The sequence below is a fragment of the Rhinatrema bivittatum genome, chromosome 18 (genome assembly GCF_901001135.1).
Source record: "Rhinatrema bivittatum chromosome 18, aRhiBiv1.1, whole genome shotgun sequence".
Classification (NCBI taxonomy): Eukaryota; Metazoa; Chordata; class Amphibia; order Gymnophiona; family Rhinatrematidae; genus Rhinatrema; species Rhinatrema bivittatum.
The window spans coordinates 42,954,781-42,978,083 of record NC_042632.1 but is presented as its reverse complement, the minus strand read 5'-3'; the positions used below and the strand labels follow the sequence as shown (position 1 = coordinate 42,978,083).

At 38.4% G+C, this 23,303-nt stretch overlaps 1 protein-coding gene across 4 annotated transcripts in view; it reads right to left on the bottom strand.

Annotated features, from left to right (window-relative positions):
- LOC115079775 (ankyrin repeat and KH domain-containing protein 1-like) overlaps positions 1-23,303 on the bottom strand; it is a 187,418-nt gene that overhangs the window by 25,863 nt on the left and 138,252 nt on the right. For all 4 annotated transcript variants that reach the window (XM_029583624.1, XM_029583623.1, XM_029583625.1 and 1 more), the window contains 6 exons: positions 8,670-8,815; positions 8,464-8,575; positions 7,933-8,078; positions 2,722-2,864; positions 1,230-1,443; positions 234-409 (listed from right to left, as the gene is read on the bottom strand). In XM_029583624.1, the coding sequence (XP_029439484.1) occupies positions 234-409; positions 1,230-1,443; positions 2,722-2,864; positions 7,933-8,078; positions 8,464-8,575; positions 8,670-8,815 (937 nt within the window). The remainder of the gene's footprint in view (positions 1-233; positions 410-1,229; positions 1,444-2,721; positions 2,865-7,932; positions 8,079-8,463; positions 8,576-8,669; positions 8,816-23,303) is intronic.

The window sequence follows — 23,303 nt, the reverse complement described above, 5'->3', positions numbered from 1 at the left end:
TCCCTCCACACACAATTATATTGGGATGACAGAAAACTTCTCTCAATAATGTGCATTTACAATTCTTTGCTGAGTATTTTTTTGGTTCTATTTTGTTATACCTGGTGGTCTGTTTTTTTTGCTAAAGTATAAATCTTTTTTTTTTTTTTTTTAATTTCAAATGTACTTATTACACTAAGAAATCAAGAAATGTTTATTTGATTACAGAAATCTCTGCTGAAACGATACCTTACCTATTAATCAGAAGCTCACAGAATTTATAGTGTCCCTTGTCTGCTGCAATTGTTAAAGCAGTATCTCTTGAAGAAGGCACTGGTGGAGCATTGACATCTGCTCCTTTATCAAGGAGAACTCTTCCAACCTCTGCATAACCCCCTGAAGCCGCTTCCATCAAAGGTGTGAGACCAGTCTAAGTGAAACAAAATAAAGTGCTTTTAACAATTTTGGACAAAGCAATAACTGCAGAGCTAGCTTGGAAAAACTAATGACACTGTAAACTTTAGCATGTATGATAGGATGAAATCCTGCAACATAAATAGTTGCCAAAGGCTCTGACTTAACATTCTAGCACCATACTATGATCAAACACTTCATCCGCATATAATACACATAATGATAAACATGCATTCCATTACTGCACTTGTTCATACACTTTTATACCTGCTGTTTCATGGAAGTGAAAGCGCATTTCTCTTTTGGATGAGAAGCTAGTGAATTGATTGGGGGTACTGACAAACTGGTGACTGCAAGTATGCGCACGTGTATTTTTATAAACGGAATGTACTTGTTCTTTATGACTATAACTCACGCATACTGCTTACAAAATAGCAATCTGTGCATTAATTTCTGAACCCCATCCCAGAATGCCCGTTTCCTTTCACATTTATATGCGAAAATGATAGTTTGTGCATACTTTTGGCTCTTGCAAACTACTTACGCACTATTAAAAAATTTATTGGCTATATAATGAATTTGTATATCTTGTAAAGCCTAAATCGGAAATGTCAAAAAGCGCAGAACCAAAAAGAGCTGTAGCAGAAATGAAGCTCAGTCGGGGGGGGGGGGGGGGGGGGGGAGGAGGAGAGGTGAAGATACAAAATTATGCACAATAAAGTGCAAACATGTCTACCTCTCAATTCACAGGAAAAAAACCAAACGATCACATTTTGCAAAACAAATACTGTCAAATTAGAATCTAAATAAATCAGGTTATGCTCATATGTACATACTTTAGCTCTGTGTTCCACATTTGCTTTTCTGTCCAAAAGAAGACTCACAACCTCTGCCCGACCCTGGAAACAAGCTAGAGTGAGGGCTGTATTACGATTGGTCTCAATCTGGGCATTGATGTCTGAACCCATATCAAGCAACAGTTTTACTGCAGGAACATGTCCGTTCATAGCAGCCAACATTAAAGGGGATATTCCCAGTTTACTCCCAGTCCTATGAAAAACAAAAAATGGACACCAAGTTCAAGAATCTGATTTTATATAGGAAGCAAAAAACACAGCTACAGGATTACATAACTGTGTGACATGGCTGCATTACTCAGCTCAAAAATTGGAAAGCAAGGAGAATTGTTTTCTAGAGACATGCATTTTCTGCTATATGATTAGGGACAGACAAATTGAGAAAGCTTCCATGCTTCCATGAAATATAAGATCACAAAGCAACACTGATACTTTGTGGACACAGACTAGATTTCAGGCGTACATTACCTACACACAAGTTCTACTTGACACAGTAACATATCCGCATATAAGGACCATTTGAGCCATGCAGTCTGCACTATTGCTTGCCATTACTCTAGCTAAGTATCTTAGTTGTCAGTCATACAAAACTATCTACATTATTCTTGCTATCACCCTTTCTTGCCCTTACCACTACCCAATGCATTAAAGACATATCTCAGCTGTTCAAATTTAGTCTGAAGATCACATATTTTGCCCTAAAGCTGGAGAAGATAGCCAAATCAGCTTGCTGCCTATGCTAGCTAATCTGCCATTTCCCCCTCAATTATATCTAACAGCATGCTAAGGTCCTCCAGTTGTTCCATGATGCTTTACTGGTCACCTCTTACTGAAGAGTTCAATACTAGTGAACTGTTTCTCCATGCAAGTTAGCTGGGTAGTCTCCCCATTTGGGTACTTCACCTTGTGAATAGATGCACATGTAAGTTTCCATACCTAAACCAACACCCAGTCTGCTTCCCCACTACCATTTCTTTTACTTTAAAGCTTCCCTAGCTCAGGGCATGGGATTAAAATTCAATCCTTGGTTTTAATGTTCGGAAACTAAAACATTCCCAGAATCTGCAATATTATATCTAGGTATTCAAATCAAATTAAGGAGAAACTCATGAACAAAAATATTAAGGTAAAATCTTCAGTGTGCTTTCCACAAGACCTGTAGAAAAAAAGAGCCACCTATCAAGTCAGAATTGAGGTTGTATCCACAACCATGGATAATTTTCCCCAGTTGTGCCCTTGTGTCATAGATTTGCATACCAATACAGCAATCATACAAGACTGCAGCAAGTTGTGAATGCCGATGGCAAAGACAATAAGAATATAGCATCAATAACTATTATATTAAAAAAACAAACCTGTAAAATTTTACATCCATCAAGTATATTAAAAATTCTCAATTTGAGTAGTATAGTCTTGCAAAACATATGCATACTTCTACAGTGTATGTTAAAAAAAAAAAGTGCTACTATACCTTGAATTAATTTCTGCACCAGCATTAAGGAGAATCTTAATGATGTTGACGTAACCCCCAGATGCAGCAAGGCTTAGTGGTGTATAGTCTGATACATTTCTATGCTCTTTATTGGCACCTCGGGCCAGCAGCAAATCAACAACCTGAACCAAAAAATAAATTACATTTTTCTAATAGCCTTGAACACTAAGCATAAGGAAGAAATAAGAATTGTTTGCCATCAAGTACAAAAACCTTAGACTGTGAGCTCTGGGAATAGGGAAATACCTACAGTACCTGAATGTAATGTGTCAGATGTGCCGAAAGGCAGAATATAAATCAAATTAAACAAACTCATACAAAGTCTGCATAGGAAAATTGGTTCTTACCTGCTAATTTTCATTCCTGTACCACCACAGATCAGTCCAGACTCCTGGATTTTGCCTCCCTTCCAGCAGATGGAGACAGAGAAAGTTTCACTGACACTGCCATATAACCATGGTGTACCACCTGCAATCCCCCTCAGTACAGAGAAGTACCCAAGCCAAGATACCAACTTACACTAATCATACATCAATATCCTCCTGAATGAGAAGGAAATGGATACTTATAATAAATCTTAGGAATATTTAAATGTGAGGAACTAAACAAAAAACCTGCGTCACTCTTCAGACTATTTACAATAACCGATTGAGTGGACTCTCCAAATCTCCTCACTACAACTGGGCGGGACTCTGGACTGATCTGTGGTACTATGGGAACAAAAATTAGCAGGTAAGAACCAGTTTTCCTTTCCCTGTATGTACCCAGATCAGTCCAGACTCTTGGCATGTACCCAAACTTTCCTAAATGGGGTAGGACTGTCCCGCTTGAAGCACACTTTTGCCAAAACCCCTGGCCTCTGAGGCTTGGACATCCAAACAATGCCTGGTGAATGTGTGCAAGGGCTTCCAAATAACTGCCCGACAAATTCAGAGGTGATATTTGTTGACATTCTGCCCAGGAGGCCACCTGAGAACACGCAGAGTGAGCACTTTACCCCTCCGGACAGGACGACCCTGACAGATGTATGCCAAACCTGTAGCTTCCTTCAACCAACGCGCAATTGTGAATTTGGATGCCTTATGACCCTTCTTTGCACCACTCCATAGCACAAAAAGATGGTCTGACAATCGGAAGCTATTAGTGACCTTAAGATAGCACAACAATGCCCACTTTATATCCAAGTGTCGCAACTCTCTCATGTGAGGCACTGAAGCATCCAAATTTGGAAAGACTGGGAGCTCGGAAGATTGACTTAAATGGAATGACGATGACACCACCTTCAGAAGGAAGGAACAGTCTTCGAGATTCCCGAATCCGTAATTCTCAAAAATGGATCCCTGCAGGACAAGGTTTGAAGTTCCGCAATCCTTCTAGCAGAGCAAATTGCCACTAAGAAAACCACTTTTAAAATAAGATCCTTCATAGTAGCCCTAAGACACTTGAATGGAGCCGCATACATCCCCCTAAGGACCAAGTTAAGTTTCCAAGAGGGATACAACTTCCGAACCGGAGGACACAAATGCTTTACATCCTGTAGAAAATGTACCACATCCGGATGTACAGCTAGGGCAACTCCCTGCACCTTGCCTTGAAGACAGCCCAAGGCTGCCACCTGAACTCTGAGGGAGTTAAAGGTCAAGCCCTTCACCAATCCTCTCTGCAAGGACAATGGAATATTTGCTACAGATGCCCAAGTAGGATCAATCCCCTGCTCTGTACACCAAGTCTCAAAAACTCTCCAGACCTTCACATATACCATGAGGTCTTTCTAGCTTGCAAGAGTACAAACATCTTCAGAATATCCTCTCTCCCTTAATCATCAAAAGCCAAACCGTGAGATGGAAGCAAGCTGCCTAATTGGAAATATGGTACCTTGGCACAGAAGCTTTGGTAGATGAGCAAGCCTCAATGCCTGTCCACTACTAGATTGATCGGATCTGCAAACCAAGGCTGCCACAGCCACTCCAGAGCTACTAGAATTATTTCTCCCAGATGGATCTCTATACGCCGTAATATTTTGCCCACCAGCAGCCATGGTGAAAATACATACAGAAGGATGCCCCTCGGCCAAGGAAGAACCAAGGCATCGATCCCGTTTTGCTCCGCGCTCCCTTCTGCGACTGAAGTGCAGAGCCTTGGCATTTTGGTGAGTTGCCATTAAATCCATGTGGGGCCTGCCCCAACTGCGACAGAGGCGGTGCATTGCTTCCTCTGACAACTCCCATTCTCCACTGGCTTGTACATAGTCTGTGCCAGTGATAAGCCGCTAATGCCAGTTGCTGCTCTGCTCAGTGGATTAATTCCCGGGCTTCCTGAACCACTGCAGGACTCTTGGTACCACCTAAGTGAGTAAGTTCTTTGAAAAATTATTCCCCAAGTAATAATTTAACCATCTGATCTAAAATCCTCTATGAATTACAACATCTCCTAGCATGGCTTACACCAATAAAATTACAACATAGGGTAGATACACTGCAGACTGAGCCCAAATGTTTAACAGGTTAACCAGAACAATTTTCCATAACTGATCTTTCCAATTCGAGTTCTAATTTCTGAACCCAGCAAATCATAGCCTGGGACATGTGGAACACCACTGCTGACTGCAAAGTCATCTATCTCATCTAACATATACAAGTTCCTGAGAGATCTATACCGCAAACTGCAGTCTTTTAATCTAAATTTCTCTTCTATAGAATAGTTCCTTTGGCAATATCAGAAATATTCTTAGATATTTCTAAAGTTTTTTTTTAAGCTTTTTATTTTTAGCCCATGTTTTAGGTGTCATACCCCTTACCTGTCAGAATATACCAATTCATGTTCTTACGCTAAAGCTGAGATAACAAACATCAGCCTACCTTCAACTGAACATCTAACAAATGGTATGCTGAGAAGTGGACACTGCCATCTTGAAATTGAAAATAAGCACATTAGTTGGGTCAGAAATTAACACTAATCAGAGTGTCAAATAGATTTTCTATACCAGTATGGAAATTTTGAAACTTCTGAGGAAACACTAGAGGAGTGTGCCCACAGCGAATGAATTAAGAGATTGTAAAGATGAAGAATGGTCTCTGCACTGTTTTAAAAGGCATACAATATATTCTTATCTGAGAAATCTTTGACTAGGCAAATTTTATTTAACCAATGACAGGAGATGTAAAGATGTATTAATTTACTGAGACAGTTCTGGTATTTTGTCTTCCATTTTCAGTGGGCCAGAAGATTCCTCAGAATTTAAGTGTCTTTGAAAAGCTGTCTCTTGCACAAAATGCAACATATTCCCAACTACAGAAGCTTGCAGACAAGCAGCTCTGATTTTTTTCCTTATCTGCTATAATGCTTTTGACATGTAATGCCCTTTCCACAGTGGAAGCACCCATGCATGCTCAGAAAAAGCTTTTCTGGGCTTTAAGAAAGCGTTTCCATTTAGGTACCATTGATAGCAGCTCTTGTTAAATTCTAAGCCTTAAGTGAGAACTTCTGGGCTGAAGTGCAGACTGTCTCCCGACTACTCCATAGCCTAAAGAGGGCTGCAATAGCACACAAAAAATCTTTTTAAAAGTCGTAACTGAAGAGAATTTGGATGGTGCTTTTTAAAAGCTTTTATTTTTTTTGAACAGTTTTCTATGGGCAGATTACTGTCCTTTTCCTGAACAGCCATTGGAGTCTGTACCATAGAAGCCAGATTTTTAAATAATAAATCACAGACATCTTTAGTTGTCAACTTGCCAGCTTTTCCTAAAGTGCGCTACAGTCTCTGATTTCGCAAGCTATTTTCTTTGCAATTGAATGCTGAGTAAGCAAAGGATGTGCAGTCTACCTACCACTGTGACCCAAATCAAAATAGGCAGGAAGTCCCAATTAGTCTGATGTCACTGGCAAACTATGAATCAACAAGTAAAAGACCAGAGGTTTGATAGAGAAGCAAATGTCAATATTACTGCAAACTATACATAGCCTTTGACAGAGAAGTGAAACAGAATAGTTTATACATGTTATGTTATATAGGTTAAAGTCCTATAGGTAAGTCTACTTTTTATTCAAGTTTGTAAATATGATGGGATCAAATTCAGGAAACCGTATCCACTTATTAAAGCAAAGACATGCAACATTGCAAAAACAGACATCAGATGTATCATAGCTATAGACTGCTGAAAGACAAGAGTGCACATTAAGAACTTGGGCTTGATAAAACTGTTAAGACAGAAGACATGGAAAACCACAAGGAATCAGCATGTTAAGAAGCCTTATTTTGGGGGGTGGGGGGTGGAGACAGAGGATGACTTGGAAGTGTAGGGTGTTAAAATCTGGATCTCCCAAATAGCATTTCCAATTCTGGTTTCTGCTTCTTGAGCCTCCCATGGCTGGGGAATATATAGAGGGCAGCATTGCATCACCACTAGAGGAGGAAGCCCTAGTCATTGCACAACGGCAACATTAAAAAGGTTAAACACCGGAGGCGTGCATATCAGGCTCCGAAAAGCATGTGTGGGGCTCTTGGTTGAAGGACTGTTGTTGCAATGGCTGGGCTAAACAGAGAAAGGGAGGAGAGGGAAGGGGGGGATGTTTAAAAGTGTTGGGGGAAATATAGCTTAGAACTACTAGAGGCAGATTCAGATTTGGCAAGAAGCCTTAAGGAGTGCAAAGAACCTGATGTGACAAAACCTCTATTAACCTGTCCCTTCCTCGCTTTGCCAAAAAACAAAACAAACCAAAAAAAACAACCCACTTATATGGAAGCATGTATCCTGAAATGACAACCTAGCTTTGATGTAAAATTGTGACAATGCAAGCTGCACTCCAATACTTCTTTAAAAGGAAACCTGGAATGAAGGAATGGAAAAAAAAAGTGTCTCCAGTGATAGCTGGAATGTGTGCACAAATGATTCCTTGAGATGCAAGAATTAGTGCAGTTGTGTCCATTACAGTTTGACTTTTTCAATGTAGTTTACATTTTGTAATTCTACTTATGAGATGCTCAATTGTCAAAGTCAGATTTGGTAAGCATATATGCCAGCGAAGAATCACACCTGAAAATAGGTCTCAAAAGAACTATGTTGACCAGAACTATGCACCTCCCTAGTGGGACAGATTTGGAACAGTAGCATTTAACTTTGGTTGACTTAAGTCAGTCCAGTTAAAAATAAACATCATGCATTATATACAAACCAGAGGAATTACACATACCTCTTGACGCCCACCAGAACACGCAAGTGAAAGTGGAGTGTCCTTGGTACGTTCCGATTGTGCTTCTATATCTCCACCTTTGTCTAAAAGAATTTCTACCACGCCAACATGTCCAGCAGTAGCAGCCAAAATAAGTGGCGTGAAACCTAGTACAAAAAAGTGTAGCCAGAAAAGATACTGACAGGTGACAAAGGGTAATATTTTTAGCAAATATTAAATGTTTTGAAGTTAATTAGTATTTTAGCATATCTGTGTTTAAAAAAAAAGAATCCAGAAACTATGAGCAGCTTTTCAAAAATTCTATTTAAAATTATTTTTGTTTTAAAAAATGTGCTGTGGACAAGCCATCTATAACTCTTCTGATTCAATATTTAACATTTGAGACCTTAGATTATGTCCCACTACACTTACTTTAATAACTCCCTTCCCTCTGACTGTATTAAATATATACAAGTTAATACTGCATATTAATAAAGATTAGCTAAAGAATGTAATGGTAAAATGGCTATTTCTGCAATATTTATAGCTTACCTTTCTTATCCCTGTGTTCAATGTTAGCACCACGAGCAATTAATACAGACACTAGCTCTTCATGACCACCGGCACATGCAAGGGTTAATGCAGTATCATGATTACTCTCAGTCTGGAAAAATTAAACAAAATAAAACTATTTGAGCACTTTTTAATAAAAAATATCATTCAAGCTAGAAGAGTAAAGTCAGAGTACCATCACTTACATGGGCATCAATATCTACAGAAGGGTATGCAGGCAGCATAGACTGAGAAGCCACATTGCTTGGCGTTTGAGAACAGGGCTGTGGTGTAGGAGATACTGTAGTGTGAGAGGAATCATTGGAGACTGTAGGCACTCTGCTACTCACCGCTGAAAAATATCAATGTTGTAAAAGGGCTCTTTAGAATATTTACTCAGAGAAATTAAGTTACATTTCAAAATTACAATCCAAGTTAAAAATACATTTGCTTTTAGCTACATTTTTTTTTGGATTAACCACTGACCTACTGGAATTTATCTCTAACGGGAAACTTTAAAAAGCTGCAATTTTACATCATGTAATAGCAGTGTAGCACAAAGATCCATGATCTACTACTTTACCTGCACAATAATCATAAGAACATATGAAGCAACAATGTGTCAAACCAAAAGGTAATTAGGAAGAACCCAGCAGATCCCAAAGAGTAAATATAATCCTTATTGCTCGCTTCCATGGATAAAGCAATAGCTTTCCCACGTCTACTTGGCAAATAAATGTTAATGGACCTTTTCTTTTAGAAACTTGTCTAACCCCTTTTTATACTCAGCTATGCTAGATGCTTTGATTTCCCCTATTTACCTGTTGCACACCACAAAATTTTATAAACCTTTATCGCATGCCCTCTCAGTTGTGTTCTCTATATTCTGAAGAGCCCTAGCTTGTTTGGTCTTTCCATTCTCTATCATTTTTGTTGCCTCTCTCTGTACCATTTCTAGTTTTGCTATGAGGTTTTTTTTTTTTCCAGATGGGATGACCAGAACTGCATACAATACTCAAAGTGTAGTCGCACCATAAATTCCTAATACTCTATTTGCTTTTATAATTACCAACTTAATGAAATTTCAACATACTATCCACAATTACTCCAAGATCCTTTTCCTGGCTGATGACTCCTAATATGGAACCCAACGTTGTACCTACAGTTGGGATAATTTTTCCTTGGGCACATCACAGGTTGTCCAAATTAAATTTCTTCTGCCACTTAGATGCTCAGTTTCCCAGCCCAGCAAGATCCTTCTGCAGTTCTTAATTCATTTGTGTTTTAACCACACTGAAAAATTTTGTATCTGCAGATTTGTCTTATTTCACTTGTAGCTTCCTTTTACAGATCATTAAAGTGTTAAACAGATTTATCCCAGCACAAATCCCTGGGGCTCTCCACAATTCACCTCTCCTCATTGGGGAAATGGACCATTTAAATCCAGCTCTAGGTCCCTTATCTTTTAATCAGTTCTCAACCCACAGTAGGCTATCCACTCCTATATCCAGTGTCAAGACTCTTTTGAGGGGCTGTGTCAAATGCCTTTTCAAAATCCAGATCACTATATAGAATGGCTTGCCCTTATCTGCATGTTTATTGACACTTTCAAAAAATTCTAATAGACTGGGAGGGTAAGGTTTTCCTCTGCTCAATCTGTTTTGGCTCTTCCCTATTAGGCCATGTTTATTTATATGTCCAGTAATTCCATTCTTAAGAATAGATTCTGTTATTGTGTTTGGCACAAGTGTCAGGCTCATTGGTGTATAGTTTCCTAGATCATCTCTGGAGCTCTTTTTGAATATCAACATTAAACTGACTGCTCTGTACTTTTTAACACAGCACTCATATCTGGTTATGCTGAATAAGTTAATATTAAGGCCTATGATTATATATGAGGGAGATGGATAAGGCATGAGAACATAGAACACCTGTTGATGCTATGATAGTCTCATTTGTATTCTCAATTTATTAAATACATCAGTGTTTAGGAAAATTGTTGGGTATAAAGTGAATATATCCTATGGGAAGATATTTGTTGAATAAAGTAAAGTAATGTCATATTAGTGGGGGGTTTAATATGAATGACAATTTTTCCAGAATACCACAGCCACCGATGCCCATATGTAAAAGGTATGTTCCAACTCTTCCACAAGTGCATCTACTCTGAAGCTGCTCTGCAAGTACCTAAACATTAAATAGACCCCATGTTACTGAATCTGGTAATAAGCAGTGGCTATTCCCCAAGTCAACATGATTGATAGTCTATGGACTTCACCTCCAGTAACTTATCAATCTTTTTTAAACCCAGCTGCACTGACTGCCTTAACCACATCCTCTGGCGATGAATTCCAGAGCTTAATTGTGCACTAAATGAAAAATAATTTTCTGATTTGTTTTAAATGTGCTACTTGCCAACTTCATGGAGTGCCCCCTAGTCCTTGTATTATACAAAAAAGTAAACAGATCCACATTTAAACCGTTCAAGTCCTTTCATGATTTTACAGACCTCTTATCTTATGCCCCCTTTGGCAGTCTCTTCTCCAAGCTGAACAGCCCTAACTTCTTTAGCCTTTCTTTATAGGGAGGCTGTTCCATGCCCTTTATCATTTTGGTCTCCCTTCTCTGTACCTTCTCCAGTGCAACTATATCTTTTTTGAGATGCGGCAACCAGAATTGCGCACAATATTCAATGTACCAGTGAATACAGATGCATTATGACATTCTCCATTTTATTCACCTCTCCCTTCCTAATAATTCCTAACATTGTTTGCTTTTTTGACCACCGCAGCACACTGAACAAACAATTTCAATGTATTATCCACTATGACACCTAAATCTTTTTCCTGGGTGGTAACTCCTAATATTGAACCTAACAGTGTCAATACAGTGTGGATTTTTTTTCCCTAAATGTATCATCTTCCATTTGTCAACATTAAATTTCAACTGCCATGTGTACATCCGATCTTCCAGTCTAGCAAGGTCCTCCTGCAATTTATCACAATCCACTTGTGATTTTACTCCTCTGAATAATTTTGGGTCATCTGCAAATGTGATCACCTCACTCTTCATACCCTTTCTAGATCATTTATAAACATATCAAAAAGCACTGGTCCAAGTACAGATCCCTGAGGAACACCACTATTTATCTTTTTTCACTGAGAAAACTGACCATTTAATTCTGTTTCTTGTCTTTTAACCAATTTGCAATCCACAGAAGGACATCTATCCCATCCCATGACTTGTCAAACACTTGAAAGTAGTCCACATACACTACATCTACTGATTCACCTTTGAAAGTGTAGAGTAGGTTGTGTAGATCAGTGAAATATTCCAACTTTAATGTATGTACAAAGATGTGAAGATTTTTGCAAGGCACTATATTCTCTCTGCTTATCCCCTGCTTTTTTAGCCTACTTTCCAAAGGGACAGCTGTGTGTGCAGTATGTGTTTAAGAACCCCCAATACTGATCAAACTTTCACTGTTGTCAGGAAGAGGTATTTGTGTTGCGTTTACCATCCCCAATCATTTTGAAAAGTTGGCTCCTATGGCTGCCTTGTATCTTCTGTGAGAGTCCTATACACATCAAATTGTCATGTCATGAGGTCCAAGGGGATCCCACTTATAGAAGTATTTTTTCTTAAAAATTATTTTTTTTAAAATAAGCATAGACAAGTGTACATTATATGTCCCAAAAAACAAGCTCCATTAGTTTTGTATGGAAGTTCTTGTTGAAGTGTTAATGTTCTGACTTCTATCATCTCAACTGGGAAGCTGTCCATGCATCCACTACACTCAAAATAATTAGTCCAGATTGTATCTTTTACCCTTTCAGCCACATGTTATGACCTATGGGCAGATTTAGATGGGCCATATGGTCCATTTGCCATTATGTTCTGTTTCTATGAATTTGCTTTCTATGGGGAAATGTATACTTCTTGAGCATTTATGCCTTGAGGTGTTTGAATGTCTTCTCCCACATCTGATGACATTTTACAGGAATTATGGTGCATACTGCCCCAGTTTTATAGTTTCTCTCTAAACTACTTCTAGTTTGTCTATATTCTTTTGGAGGTACATGCTCCAGAACGGGATAATACTCTACATACTCTGGCCTGTACAGAGGTGTCACCACCACCACCTTGTTCTCTATTGAAAGTACCTCACCCTAAGGATCCTAGCATCGCTACTAGTGTAACTAGTACCTTTGGAACAGATGCCAGGCCAAATGAGAGGGCTCTTTACTGAAAACACGGTCACCACAAAGCAGAGCTCTCTGTTGTGACACTGAGCAATAAGAATAAGCAGATAGGCATCTTGTGAATCCAAAGAGCATAGAAAACCCTTTGGTCTGATTACTTTAATGATAAAGACAGATTCCATGCCAGGCAGTTGTATTTTAAAAAATGGTTATAATCAGACTCCAAGGAGACTTTAATTTTTACTGGAATCAATTAAGGATGCAAAGCTAGCTATTACATGTGGCAGAGGTTTTAGAGTATCTAGTAGAATAGGATCCTCTCTGTTCTTTATTTATGAAAGGGATTAAAGCGCCTAGCTCTTCACGCAGGCCTTATCTTAAAACATGAAGAGGGTAGACAGACACTGGTCTTCTACAGATTTGTTTGCAGGATTCTGTTGTCATTTAATTAAGCTAATTTATGCAAATATATTGTTAATTGTGTTTGGATCTTCTCTATTGAATCCATAAGAACATAAGAAATTGCCATACTGGGTCCATCAAGTCCAGCATCCTGTTTCCAACAGTGGTCAATCCAGGCCACAATTATCTAGCAAGTAACCAAATACTAAGTAGATCCCATGCTATTGATGCCAGTAATAGCAGTGGCTATTCCCTAAGTCAACTTGATTAATAGCAGTTAATGGACTTCAACATAGTCAGCATCTCAATGGGTTGCTTTAGTGTCTGCACTGCCAGTAACAACTCCATAGATATCTGCTTATATTTCACAATTTATATTTTGTTTGTGACTCCTGGAATGGAAGTTTTATATTGTACCATGCCTGGAGCATTAATTTGATCAGGCAAGGAACAAAGTTAATACCATAAAATCCCACCTTCTGTCCCATGAGATTGCACAAGCCTCTTGAGGTTCAACAATGGGTAACCTTGCAGCATAAAATAACTCAATATATCTGAAAACCTCTGCTACCTGATAGGCTTTAATCTTGGCAGAAAGATGTTTTCCAGAGCCTGTACAACAATAAGAAATGCAGTTAAAGCCATGTAGATGAGGTTTGTTTCTTAACCGGTAAGCCCTGCTTAGTGGGATCATAAGAGAAATAGTTGTGAAGATCTGAAAGAGTTGTATCTAAAAACAAAGCTCTTGCCAGTGCTCATGCTTTTTCCCCATTGTCTTCATTTGGATCCTCTTCATTTTCTGAAAGATGTTCCTTTAGCTATAATAGCCTCTTTCATCTCACCTTGTAACCATGCTAGAGTCATTTGGCCTTCCTAACTTTTTAATGCATGGAATACATCTGGTTTGGGCTTCCAAGATGGTATTTTTAAACAATGTCCATGCTTGATGTGAACTTAACCTTTGCAACTGCACCTTTTAATCTTTTCTATTTTCCTCATTTTATCATAGTCTCCCTTTTGAAAGTTAAATGCTAGAGCAGACGTTCCCCAAATTTGTACTGTCTCCATAGCATGCACATTTTCTCTCATGCATATTCATTGTGGATATCCTGCTATTGTTGGTTCCTGGAACAGCTGCTCCATGAAGCAGTCATTATTTCATCCAGAGACTTTACCTCCCTAGTATGTCCTGGTGGGACATCTACCCAGTCAACACTGGGGTAAAATACTTCCCATTGTGTTGCCTGTTCATTCAAGCCAGATAGATGGTGGCTCACCATCACCACTAAACATTTCCCCGTCACACATGGAATTCCTATCCATAGAGATTCCACAGCACCTTTGATCTCCTGCAGGGTCTTGATCCTATTTGACTTTATGCCATTCTTACAGATAGCACCTCTCCCCCACAATCTGATTTACCCTATCATTGTGATATAATTTTTACCTTGGAATTGCACTGTCCCGTTTGTTATCTTTCTTCCACCAGGTCTCAAGGATGCCAATTAGGTCTATTTCATTCAGTATTATACATTCTAACTCCATCTTATATAATTTTAGACTTCTGGCATTTGCACAGACATTTCAGGGTCTGCTTTTTGTTTGTATTTACAACCTTCCTAGAAACTGACAGGGACAATTTGGAATTTTTCAACTCAGTCTGCTCTTTACTTAGAGGCACTTGGATATCTTGAAGACATATTGGTGAAGCCAAAAAGGTGCAATGAGTACCTTTTTCCTTTGTTCTGCCTTAATTTGAAGATAATTTAATATGAGAAGGAGAGAAGACACAGAGGTGCGTTTGTTCACAGAAATGACAACAGCATCCAGCACTAGAGCATTTGGAGCTGGTCTTTTCAAGCAGTACAATGGAAGCTTGTGATCTATGATTTGATCAAGCTGTGAAGAGGTCCACTTTTGGTGTCACCAGTGCTGGAAGAGATAGTGCACAGTACTGGGCCAGAGAAACATTTGTGAGGCTACAATCAATAGCTCAAGGAATCTGACAGGGTATTGAGTTTTCTCAGGAAGACATAACTCAAATGTAGCTTTCCTTACCGTCACTCAATTCCATATCTTGCATGCTTCCTTGCAAAAGGACTGCAGATCTCAAGCCTCCATAATGTAATGCATGGCTGCTCGACTGTCCATCTGTATTCAAACTATTATCTTCCACCACTTCTAAAAGACGAGTATGTCACAATCCTTTTAGAGCTGAGAGCCAATGTTTCTCTTAAAACAGTCCAAGTGCCTTGTGAGCATATCAGATGGATATTCCAGACTTATGCAAAAGCATTTGTTTATATCTGTTATGTTTGAAGATTTTGACCAAAGATTTGAAGGTTGAGTCCAACAATATAGGGACCAAATGACTAGCCTGATAATCTTAATCTGAAAGACACTGACTGGGTATGCTGATTCTAATGAAGTCTTAAATGCCACTGGGCTTCTATGATAAACAATCACATGAATCTTTTGGAAACTCTGTTAAACATCGAAACTTTGTAAACCGTTGTGATGGTGAAACCGAACCACGGTATATAAAACTGGATAAATAAATAAATGTGTAAGCAAGTGGAACAGACAGTGGCAGCCATAAAACCAAACATTTTCATAAAGGTTCTGGCTGTCACTGATGGTTGGTTGGGCAACTTATGAATTAAGCTCTTTAACCTTAAGTAGAGGACGAAAAGCTTTGCCTTTTTTGATGTTCAAGTAAGCTCCCATAGATTCCAATTAACACGCAGGAGTCAAGTGAGACTTCTAGAAGTTTACTAGGCATTCCAATGAGCTAAGGACATTGGAGTGTATTGGATGTGTTTCACTTCTATAAAGAATCTGCTCGATACTAGCCAATTGGCTAAATATCGAAAGACTAATACATTATTCCTGACATGTGCAGCTACATCTGCCAGGCATTTGGTAATACTCTTGGAGTTGCCAGAAGGCCAAAAGGAGGGCTCCATATTTATTTTTATTTAAAATATTTTATATACTTTTTTTTTTTTTACACTAAATGTAATCAAAATGGTTTACAATTTAACATATATAAAATCACAAAGTAATGCAAAGTAAGGACTTTATTTTATGAAATATATTGTTTAAGTTTTTTAAAGATGAAGAACAGATTGAAAGCTATTAGAAGAAAAACAGAATGAGAGCAGTAAGGCTCAACAGTTCAAGAAGGCAATATAAGAGAAACACGATTAAATGGCCTCGATGTTAAAAGCACATTTAAAGAGATAGGTTTTTAAACTTTTTAAATTCTGTCCTGCTATCAAGGTACCTAATATTATCTGGGATAGAATTCCAGAGCTGAGGCCCAGCTACTGAAAACGCACGGTGTCTCGTTATGTCTAGTCGGGCAATTTTGACTGTAGGAACTTGCAAAACGTTTTTTTGGGATGAACGTTTGAGGATCTATAGATGCGTAGTTGAGAGCTGAGCCAAGTTGAAATGTCATTTAATAAATGTTATAATAATAGTTTATTATGAAAAGCAGGTACCTCTTGTGATTTTCGTAAATGGTTATGTGCATGTAAGCATCCTTTAAGCCTAGGGTTGTAAGCCAATACAATTTCTAGATGAAAGAATGGCAACAAGGGAGGTTCCTCTTGAATTTTTATTTTTGAGGGATTTAGATTCCATGGATCTAGAATGGGAAGATGTCCTGACTTTTTTGGGATCAAAAATTATCTTGAATAGAATCCTTTTCCTGAGGCTGGAACTGGGTCTATTTGAATTTGATCCAAGGGTACTACACATGAAGAACTGGCAGAGGTATTTCCAGAAATTTAGACAATCTTCCTTGCAAGCTATCTTTAGAACTCTGTCGTAACTGCTAAATGTGAAAATGCTGAAGTCTTCCCTGAACTTGAAAAGAATGTCCACGACTGATAGTCAAAATGGAGGACTACATTTTTGCATGGACTGTCAGGGTTGAGTTCTGCTGAATCCTGTCCCTGGGACAAGGTCTTGTTTGATCTATCTGTGATTGTTGCCTATAATAAGGGTAAGGTTGATATCTTCTTCGAGAGTAGCAACAGAGTTTTCTCAAAGGCCAATGTTTATATTCCTTTTGTGAAAATTATTCTATAGTAGCTGATGCTAATATTTGCAAAGTGGAGCAATGATCTTTAATCATCTTTGTAGGCTTCTTTCACTGTGTCACCAAAAGGTTCTCTTGTGCATGGGCCATCTGCTAATCCATTGTGTACATCTTAGGCCAGATACTTTTAGCTATGTGAATCTTCTGGATCCTATCACTGATGACCTTAAAAGGAACAGTGCTTCCTCATTAAAACAAAAAGCAAGCTCTCATGAGTAATTTTATGAACATATGGATCAAAAGAGAGCACTAAGAAAAGATGCCCCAAATCCATAGACAAGGCAGTAATGAACAGCACAGGTATAGATATACTAGATCAGGTAGCAACTCTGCAGATATCTTCAATGGAAGCAGAGCAATGATGAACTAAGGAAAATGCTGTAGCCCTAACTTGATGGATTTTTACCTTACTTGAAACTATTTACTTAATTGATTCTAATAAACCAGAAATCCACGTGGAAATAGTGTTATAACTAAACCCCTGTTTGCTGGGTTAAAGATGAATTGTTGAAAAGATTTTTTTTGGAACTATTTTCCAGACAGAGCATCACATCAATATACATTTTACAATATAGTTTAATGACCTGAGCACTAAAAAATCATTTACATTTTTGTAAGAGTTTGTTCTTTCCAAATAAAACAATCTGGCAACTGTAGGTTGATGAGAAATAGAACTCCTCTTGAATTCTGGTGGTATGCTCCTATAGCACGAAAGTGAACTGATGAAATTAGTTTAATCCCGATTCGGAAAAGCTTATATAAGAACTTAAATGCCATGCTATGTTAGACCAAGATCCACTGAGCCCAGCATCCAATCTGATAGAGGCAAATCCAAGTTGCACGTACTTTAAAGGTACCGAAGCAGATGTGGGATAGGATACCTAAAGAGGTCCTGAATGACAGATGTGCACCAAAGAGAAAATCTTTTCCATGTAAAAGTTGAGATTTTCTAGTAAAGCATTGTCTTGACATTAGAATTTACTCACTTCTTCAAGCAATTATACAGAAGAGACTAGCTGATTTTGAACAATCAGGCAGTCAGAGTCAAAGCTTGAAAATTCAGGTGGAGAAGACTTCCAGTGTATTTCGTGATAAAATAGAAAATATTCCCATCCCTTATATGGCATTGAGGCCATGTAAACCAAATTTGATGTGGCAAGAAAGGTGCTATCAAATTTGGGCTTTTCTCTCAATTTTTTAATCCTTTTGGCTTTAAGAGGAATCAGGGAAATCCATAAAGTCCTTGATTCCATGCAATTGAAAAGCATCTGATGCTAGACTTTCTTATTGGTCTCTTAGAACAGTAGATGGCTATAGATGGCAACTTTACTTGTCTTCTATCTGGATTTGGTTTCCAAAAAGATAGCTATCAAGTGCATCTTTTGTGAAATTCACCATTTCCATATCCTGCAAGTCTCTTGACAAAGGCTAAAAGAGCCAGTTTCTCCTCCGTTGATGTAGTACATTGCTGTTTGGCTTAACACTAATTTCCCTTTTAACCACAGACAGAACAATTTTAAAACATTGAAGACTGTTTCACATTAACCATTTACAGCAAAGAGATATCTATCCTATAAAGACCAAGTTCTCTGAGAGCAAAGTTTGTTCAGATAACTCAATCAAGGATAGAGAGTCTATCTGTGGTTATTTTAAGTTGACATTGAAGTTGGTGAAAAAATTCTCTCAGATTTGAAAGATTCATAAGAACATAATTGCCGTGCTGGGCCAGACCAAGGGTCCATCAAGCCCAGCATCCTGTTTCCAACAGAGGCCAAACCAGGCCACAAGAACCTGGCAATTACCCAATTACCCAAACACTAAGAAGATCCCATGCTACTGATGCAATTAATAGCAGAGACCATTCCCTAAGTAAACTTGATTAATAGCTGTTAATGGACTTCTCCTCCAAGAACTTATCCAAACCTTTTTTGAACCCAGCTATACTAACTGCACTAACCACATCCTCTGGCAACAAATTCCAGAGCTTTATTGTGTGTTGAGTGAAAAAGAATTTTCTTCGATTAGTCTTAAATGTGCTACTTGCTAACTTCATGGACTGCCCCCTAGTCCTATTATTCGAAAGTGTAAATAACCGATTCACAACTACTCGTTCAAGACTTCTCATGATATTAAAGACCTCTATCATATCCCCCCCTCAGCCGTCTCTTCTCCAGGCTCCAACCATTACACATCAGAGATTGGTTGAGGGTGTTGGAAATATCTACTTTGTACGAGAGTGGCTCTAATATTGGTTCCACTGAATTTGTCTAATGTGAAGATGTGCAGAGTGTAAAATGGATTGTTGCTACCATATAGCCCAGGATATTCAAGAAGAGGCCAAAACGTTTTTGATTGAAAAGTTATGGTTATGTTATGTATGCTGTTGTGGGGGAGAGGGGGGGGGGGGGGACACCTTTCCTGTGTGGTATTCCAGGTGAGCTCCTACGAAGTCTTATGAGTTGGATGCATATTAGGTTTTTGGAAATAAATTATGAATCCTATTTGAAGTTTTTTATATACCGACATTCGTTTAGTAACATGTCGGTTTACATTCAACAATGTTTAGCAGCAACCCTAGAACAAACAGATTAGCGGAAGTGCTTTACAATTAATGTTCAACTTAAGGGAATGACAGTTAAAGTTTCATAACAGCGTTAAGACTTAGCGAATAACAGATTAATACATGGTAGTGCTAACAAGGAGGCGGGTAACTGAATAAACTAAAGTAGCATTAAATAGTTACAGATTAAAAAGGAATCCTATTTATAGAGATATTATTGGGAGAGCTTTAGAGAATGCAGAAGTATAGTACATAATTTACAGAACTTAATCGAGTGGTAAATGCATGGGGGCCTTTTTTTCCCCCCATTTGAGCACCCTTCATTCCTATGGATTGAAGGGTACTCAAATGGGGGGTGGGGGGGAAGCAACTAGCACATGGCATTTCATGAACACTCCGGGTGTCACCAAGAAGTCTAGAGAGAGAATACAAACATTGTTTATGGTGAAATGTTTAAATTTTCTGTAAGCCTTGTGGGATTGCAATTTACATATAAGCATCATCTGAGGACCAGAATGGTCAGCCAGTTGATTTCTAAATGAGAAGATTGTTCTTAATAGTTCATCCTGAACTTTTTTTTTTTTTTAGATGATTGTTGAGATCTCTGAAGTCCAAGATAGGATGGAGAACCCCTGTTTTCTTTGGAATGAGGGAGTAGAATCCTGTGTGTTTGTGCTGGTGGGACTGGCTCCTTACATTTGCTGCAAGGAGGGCAGACAGCTCTTATTGAAGGAGTTGATCTATTTTGCATTTATAGAATGACTCTTTGGGAGATTGTTCAGAGGCAAGGTTTTGAAATTTAAATGGTATGGTCTGTTTGTAATCAAAGACCCTAATGAGCTGAAATATTGACGACTGTTCAAATTTAACCTGAGAGTTTTATTATTTGTCAAAAGTTGAGATTAAATTTTGGGTGTGCTTGCTTGGTTTGGGTTATGCTCCTTTCCTAGCACAAGACCTGTTTTGCTCCTTTGGCTAGCAAGGTCACCAAGAAGAATAGGCTTGGTATCTTCATGATTAGAAGTACTGACTCCTGTAAATAAAGATGGCTGACCTTTTCTACTGGTAGGTTGTTCCGCTTTAGCTACTGACAGGGTAAGGAGAGTGGAGCAGTCATTAATGTCGTCCTGTTTTTTAATTTTATTTTCAAAGAAATGCTCTCTTGTACATTGAGCTTCTTTGTGGAGTTTTTTGCAAATATACTCATGACGACTAGAAGAGATTGCAGCCGTGCTAGCCTTCTGGCTCCAAAGGCCTGCGTAAGTCCTGGAGCAAATATCACATCAAGTTGATTGAATCAGATGCTTTCTACATTCCTCCACCTTTTGTAGGACTGGAGTAAAATGATCTATGGAATCTGATGGAAGCTGCTGGGTCATGTTTTGCAGCCTTTGTATACATACATTGCACCATATACTGATGGGCAGCTATTCCGAATGTTAACATAGCTGATTAGAACATCTTGTCACTTTGCTCAATAATTTAGCATACTGGAATGAGTATTGGAATGAGTTTTAAAATTCACTTCCAGCTGCATTAAAGCAGTGAGAGAAAACACTTAAGGAAACAACTCAAAGCTCTGTATTTTAGTGAGGCTTATAAAGATTTGTTGTGAAAGTATTATATTTCATGTTACCATTTTATTTTAGCATTGTTTTATGTACTGTACATATTTAAACTTTTTTTTTTTTTAATGTTTTTGTAATTCATCTTGAACAATGATGATATATGTGTGGAATATGAGAATTTTTAAATATGTCAATAGAATTCATTTTCTTCAAAGCTGATGCTACCACCGCCACCAAATTGTACAGAGTTGTACCTTTCGATGGCTTAGACAAGGCTATACCTTTCATCTGAGATCTAACTTCCTTGCTACAGATAGCATAGTTCAGGGGTGCTCAAGCCGGTCCTATGGGTCCCCTAGCCAACCTGGTTTTCAGAAACCCCTACTGAATATGCATGAGAAATATTTGCATACCCAGGAGGTAGTTCATGCAAATAGGGAGGAGGAATGGTGGTGGAATAGTGATTAGAGCAGTGGCCTATGAACCAGGAGACCAAGGTTCAAGCCCTGCTGTCACTTCTTGTGACGCTGGGCAAGTCACTTTACCCTACATTGCCTCAGGTACAAAAACTTAGATTGTAAGCTCTCTGGGACAGAGAAATACCTACAGTACCTGAATGTAAACCGGTGTGATATCTCAATTGAGATCGAATGTCTGTATATAAAAACAATAAATAAATAAATTAATTTCATGTATTCATTAGGGATATCCTGAAAACCCAACTGGCTGGGGAAGCCCGTAGGACTGGTTTGAACATCCCTAGCATAGATAATGGAGTTTGCTACATTCTTGCTTTGAGTTCCTGCAGGACTATGTACTGAAACTGCTATTACTTGTTTTGGAGCTTGGATATCTTTTAGCACACTAAACATTTCTAGGTTCAGTCTTCTCCTGTAAAGTAACTGGTATCTCCTTAGCCATTTTTTTTTTAATTGGATATGACATTGCTGCTAGAGATTTACTTCCCTGGGGAAGACAGGTCTGAGGCAAGGGGTCAGATGGAAGGCCGGTGGGTGGGTCATCAGAATGGTATGAAGGAAAATCATGATTTGCCCCGAGTCTGAAGTGGTTCTCTTGATGTTGCCCTATGCTTGGATAAAGGTGAACCTGAAGATCTATACTGTAGATCAGTCATCACCGTCTTGACTGGCTTGATACAGTGGAATAATAGATTGCATTTTGGATTTATGGGTCATGGATTCTAATATGGGAGACATTTGGTCTAACAGATGGAGGTAAAGAAGTTGGAATATTAGTAAAATTATTTTTTATGAAGTTAAGCTGCATTTTCCTCACAAAGTGGTGGTGCTCCTTTATAAAAATAGGAATCCCACCCCCTTCCCCCACTTAAGAGAATACAATTCTTGAACTAGAATTGATATAGCTTATTTTGATTAGAAATGAATTAAAATTTGATTGCTCTACATAGATATTTATTTTTCAATTGTCCGTGCCAAAAAACAATTTCTCTTCCTCTTTGATAAAGAGAGAATGGCACTTGCACTGAAATTTCCCAGAGTCATGGTGCTTAGGTTTTTCCCCCATCTCAGTGCTGTCAGATGGCATTTTTTTTTTGGTATTGTAGATTACTGTCCTGCTTATTTTCAGAGAATACCTGATCCATTTTTTCTATGTTCTGAAAGCTGACAAACCTTGGATCAGATGCATCCCAGCTGTTGCCTGAAGCATGGATATCAAAACTGCTAAACAAAAATTGGGCATGGCATGATGAGATCAAGCCTGCATGTCATTCATGCAGGCTGTACACCTACTAGGTAAGTTTAACAAGCTGTAGCAAAAAGTGGTTATTTTTAGGACTGAATTAAAGTTTTTGGCCAACATTTAAAAAGACTTCTGTGATAATGTGGATATAATGATGGAATTAAGGTGGTTTTTTTTTTTTTTAGTCAAGGCTTTTTTGGAACTTTGGGAATCTGGAGTAAAGTTTTAAGCTACTCTTTAGAGTCATTAATTTGCTTTTGGGACTTCCAGTTTGGGTT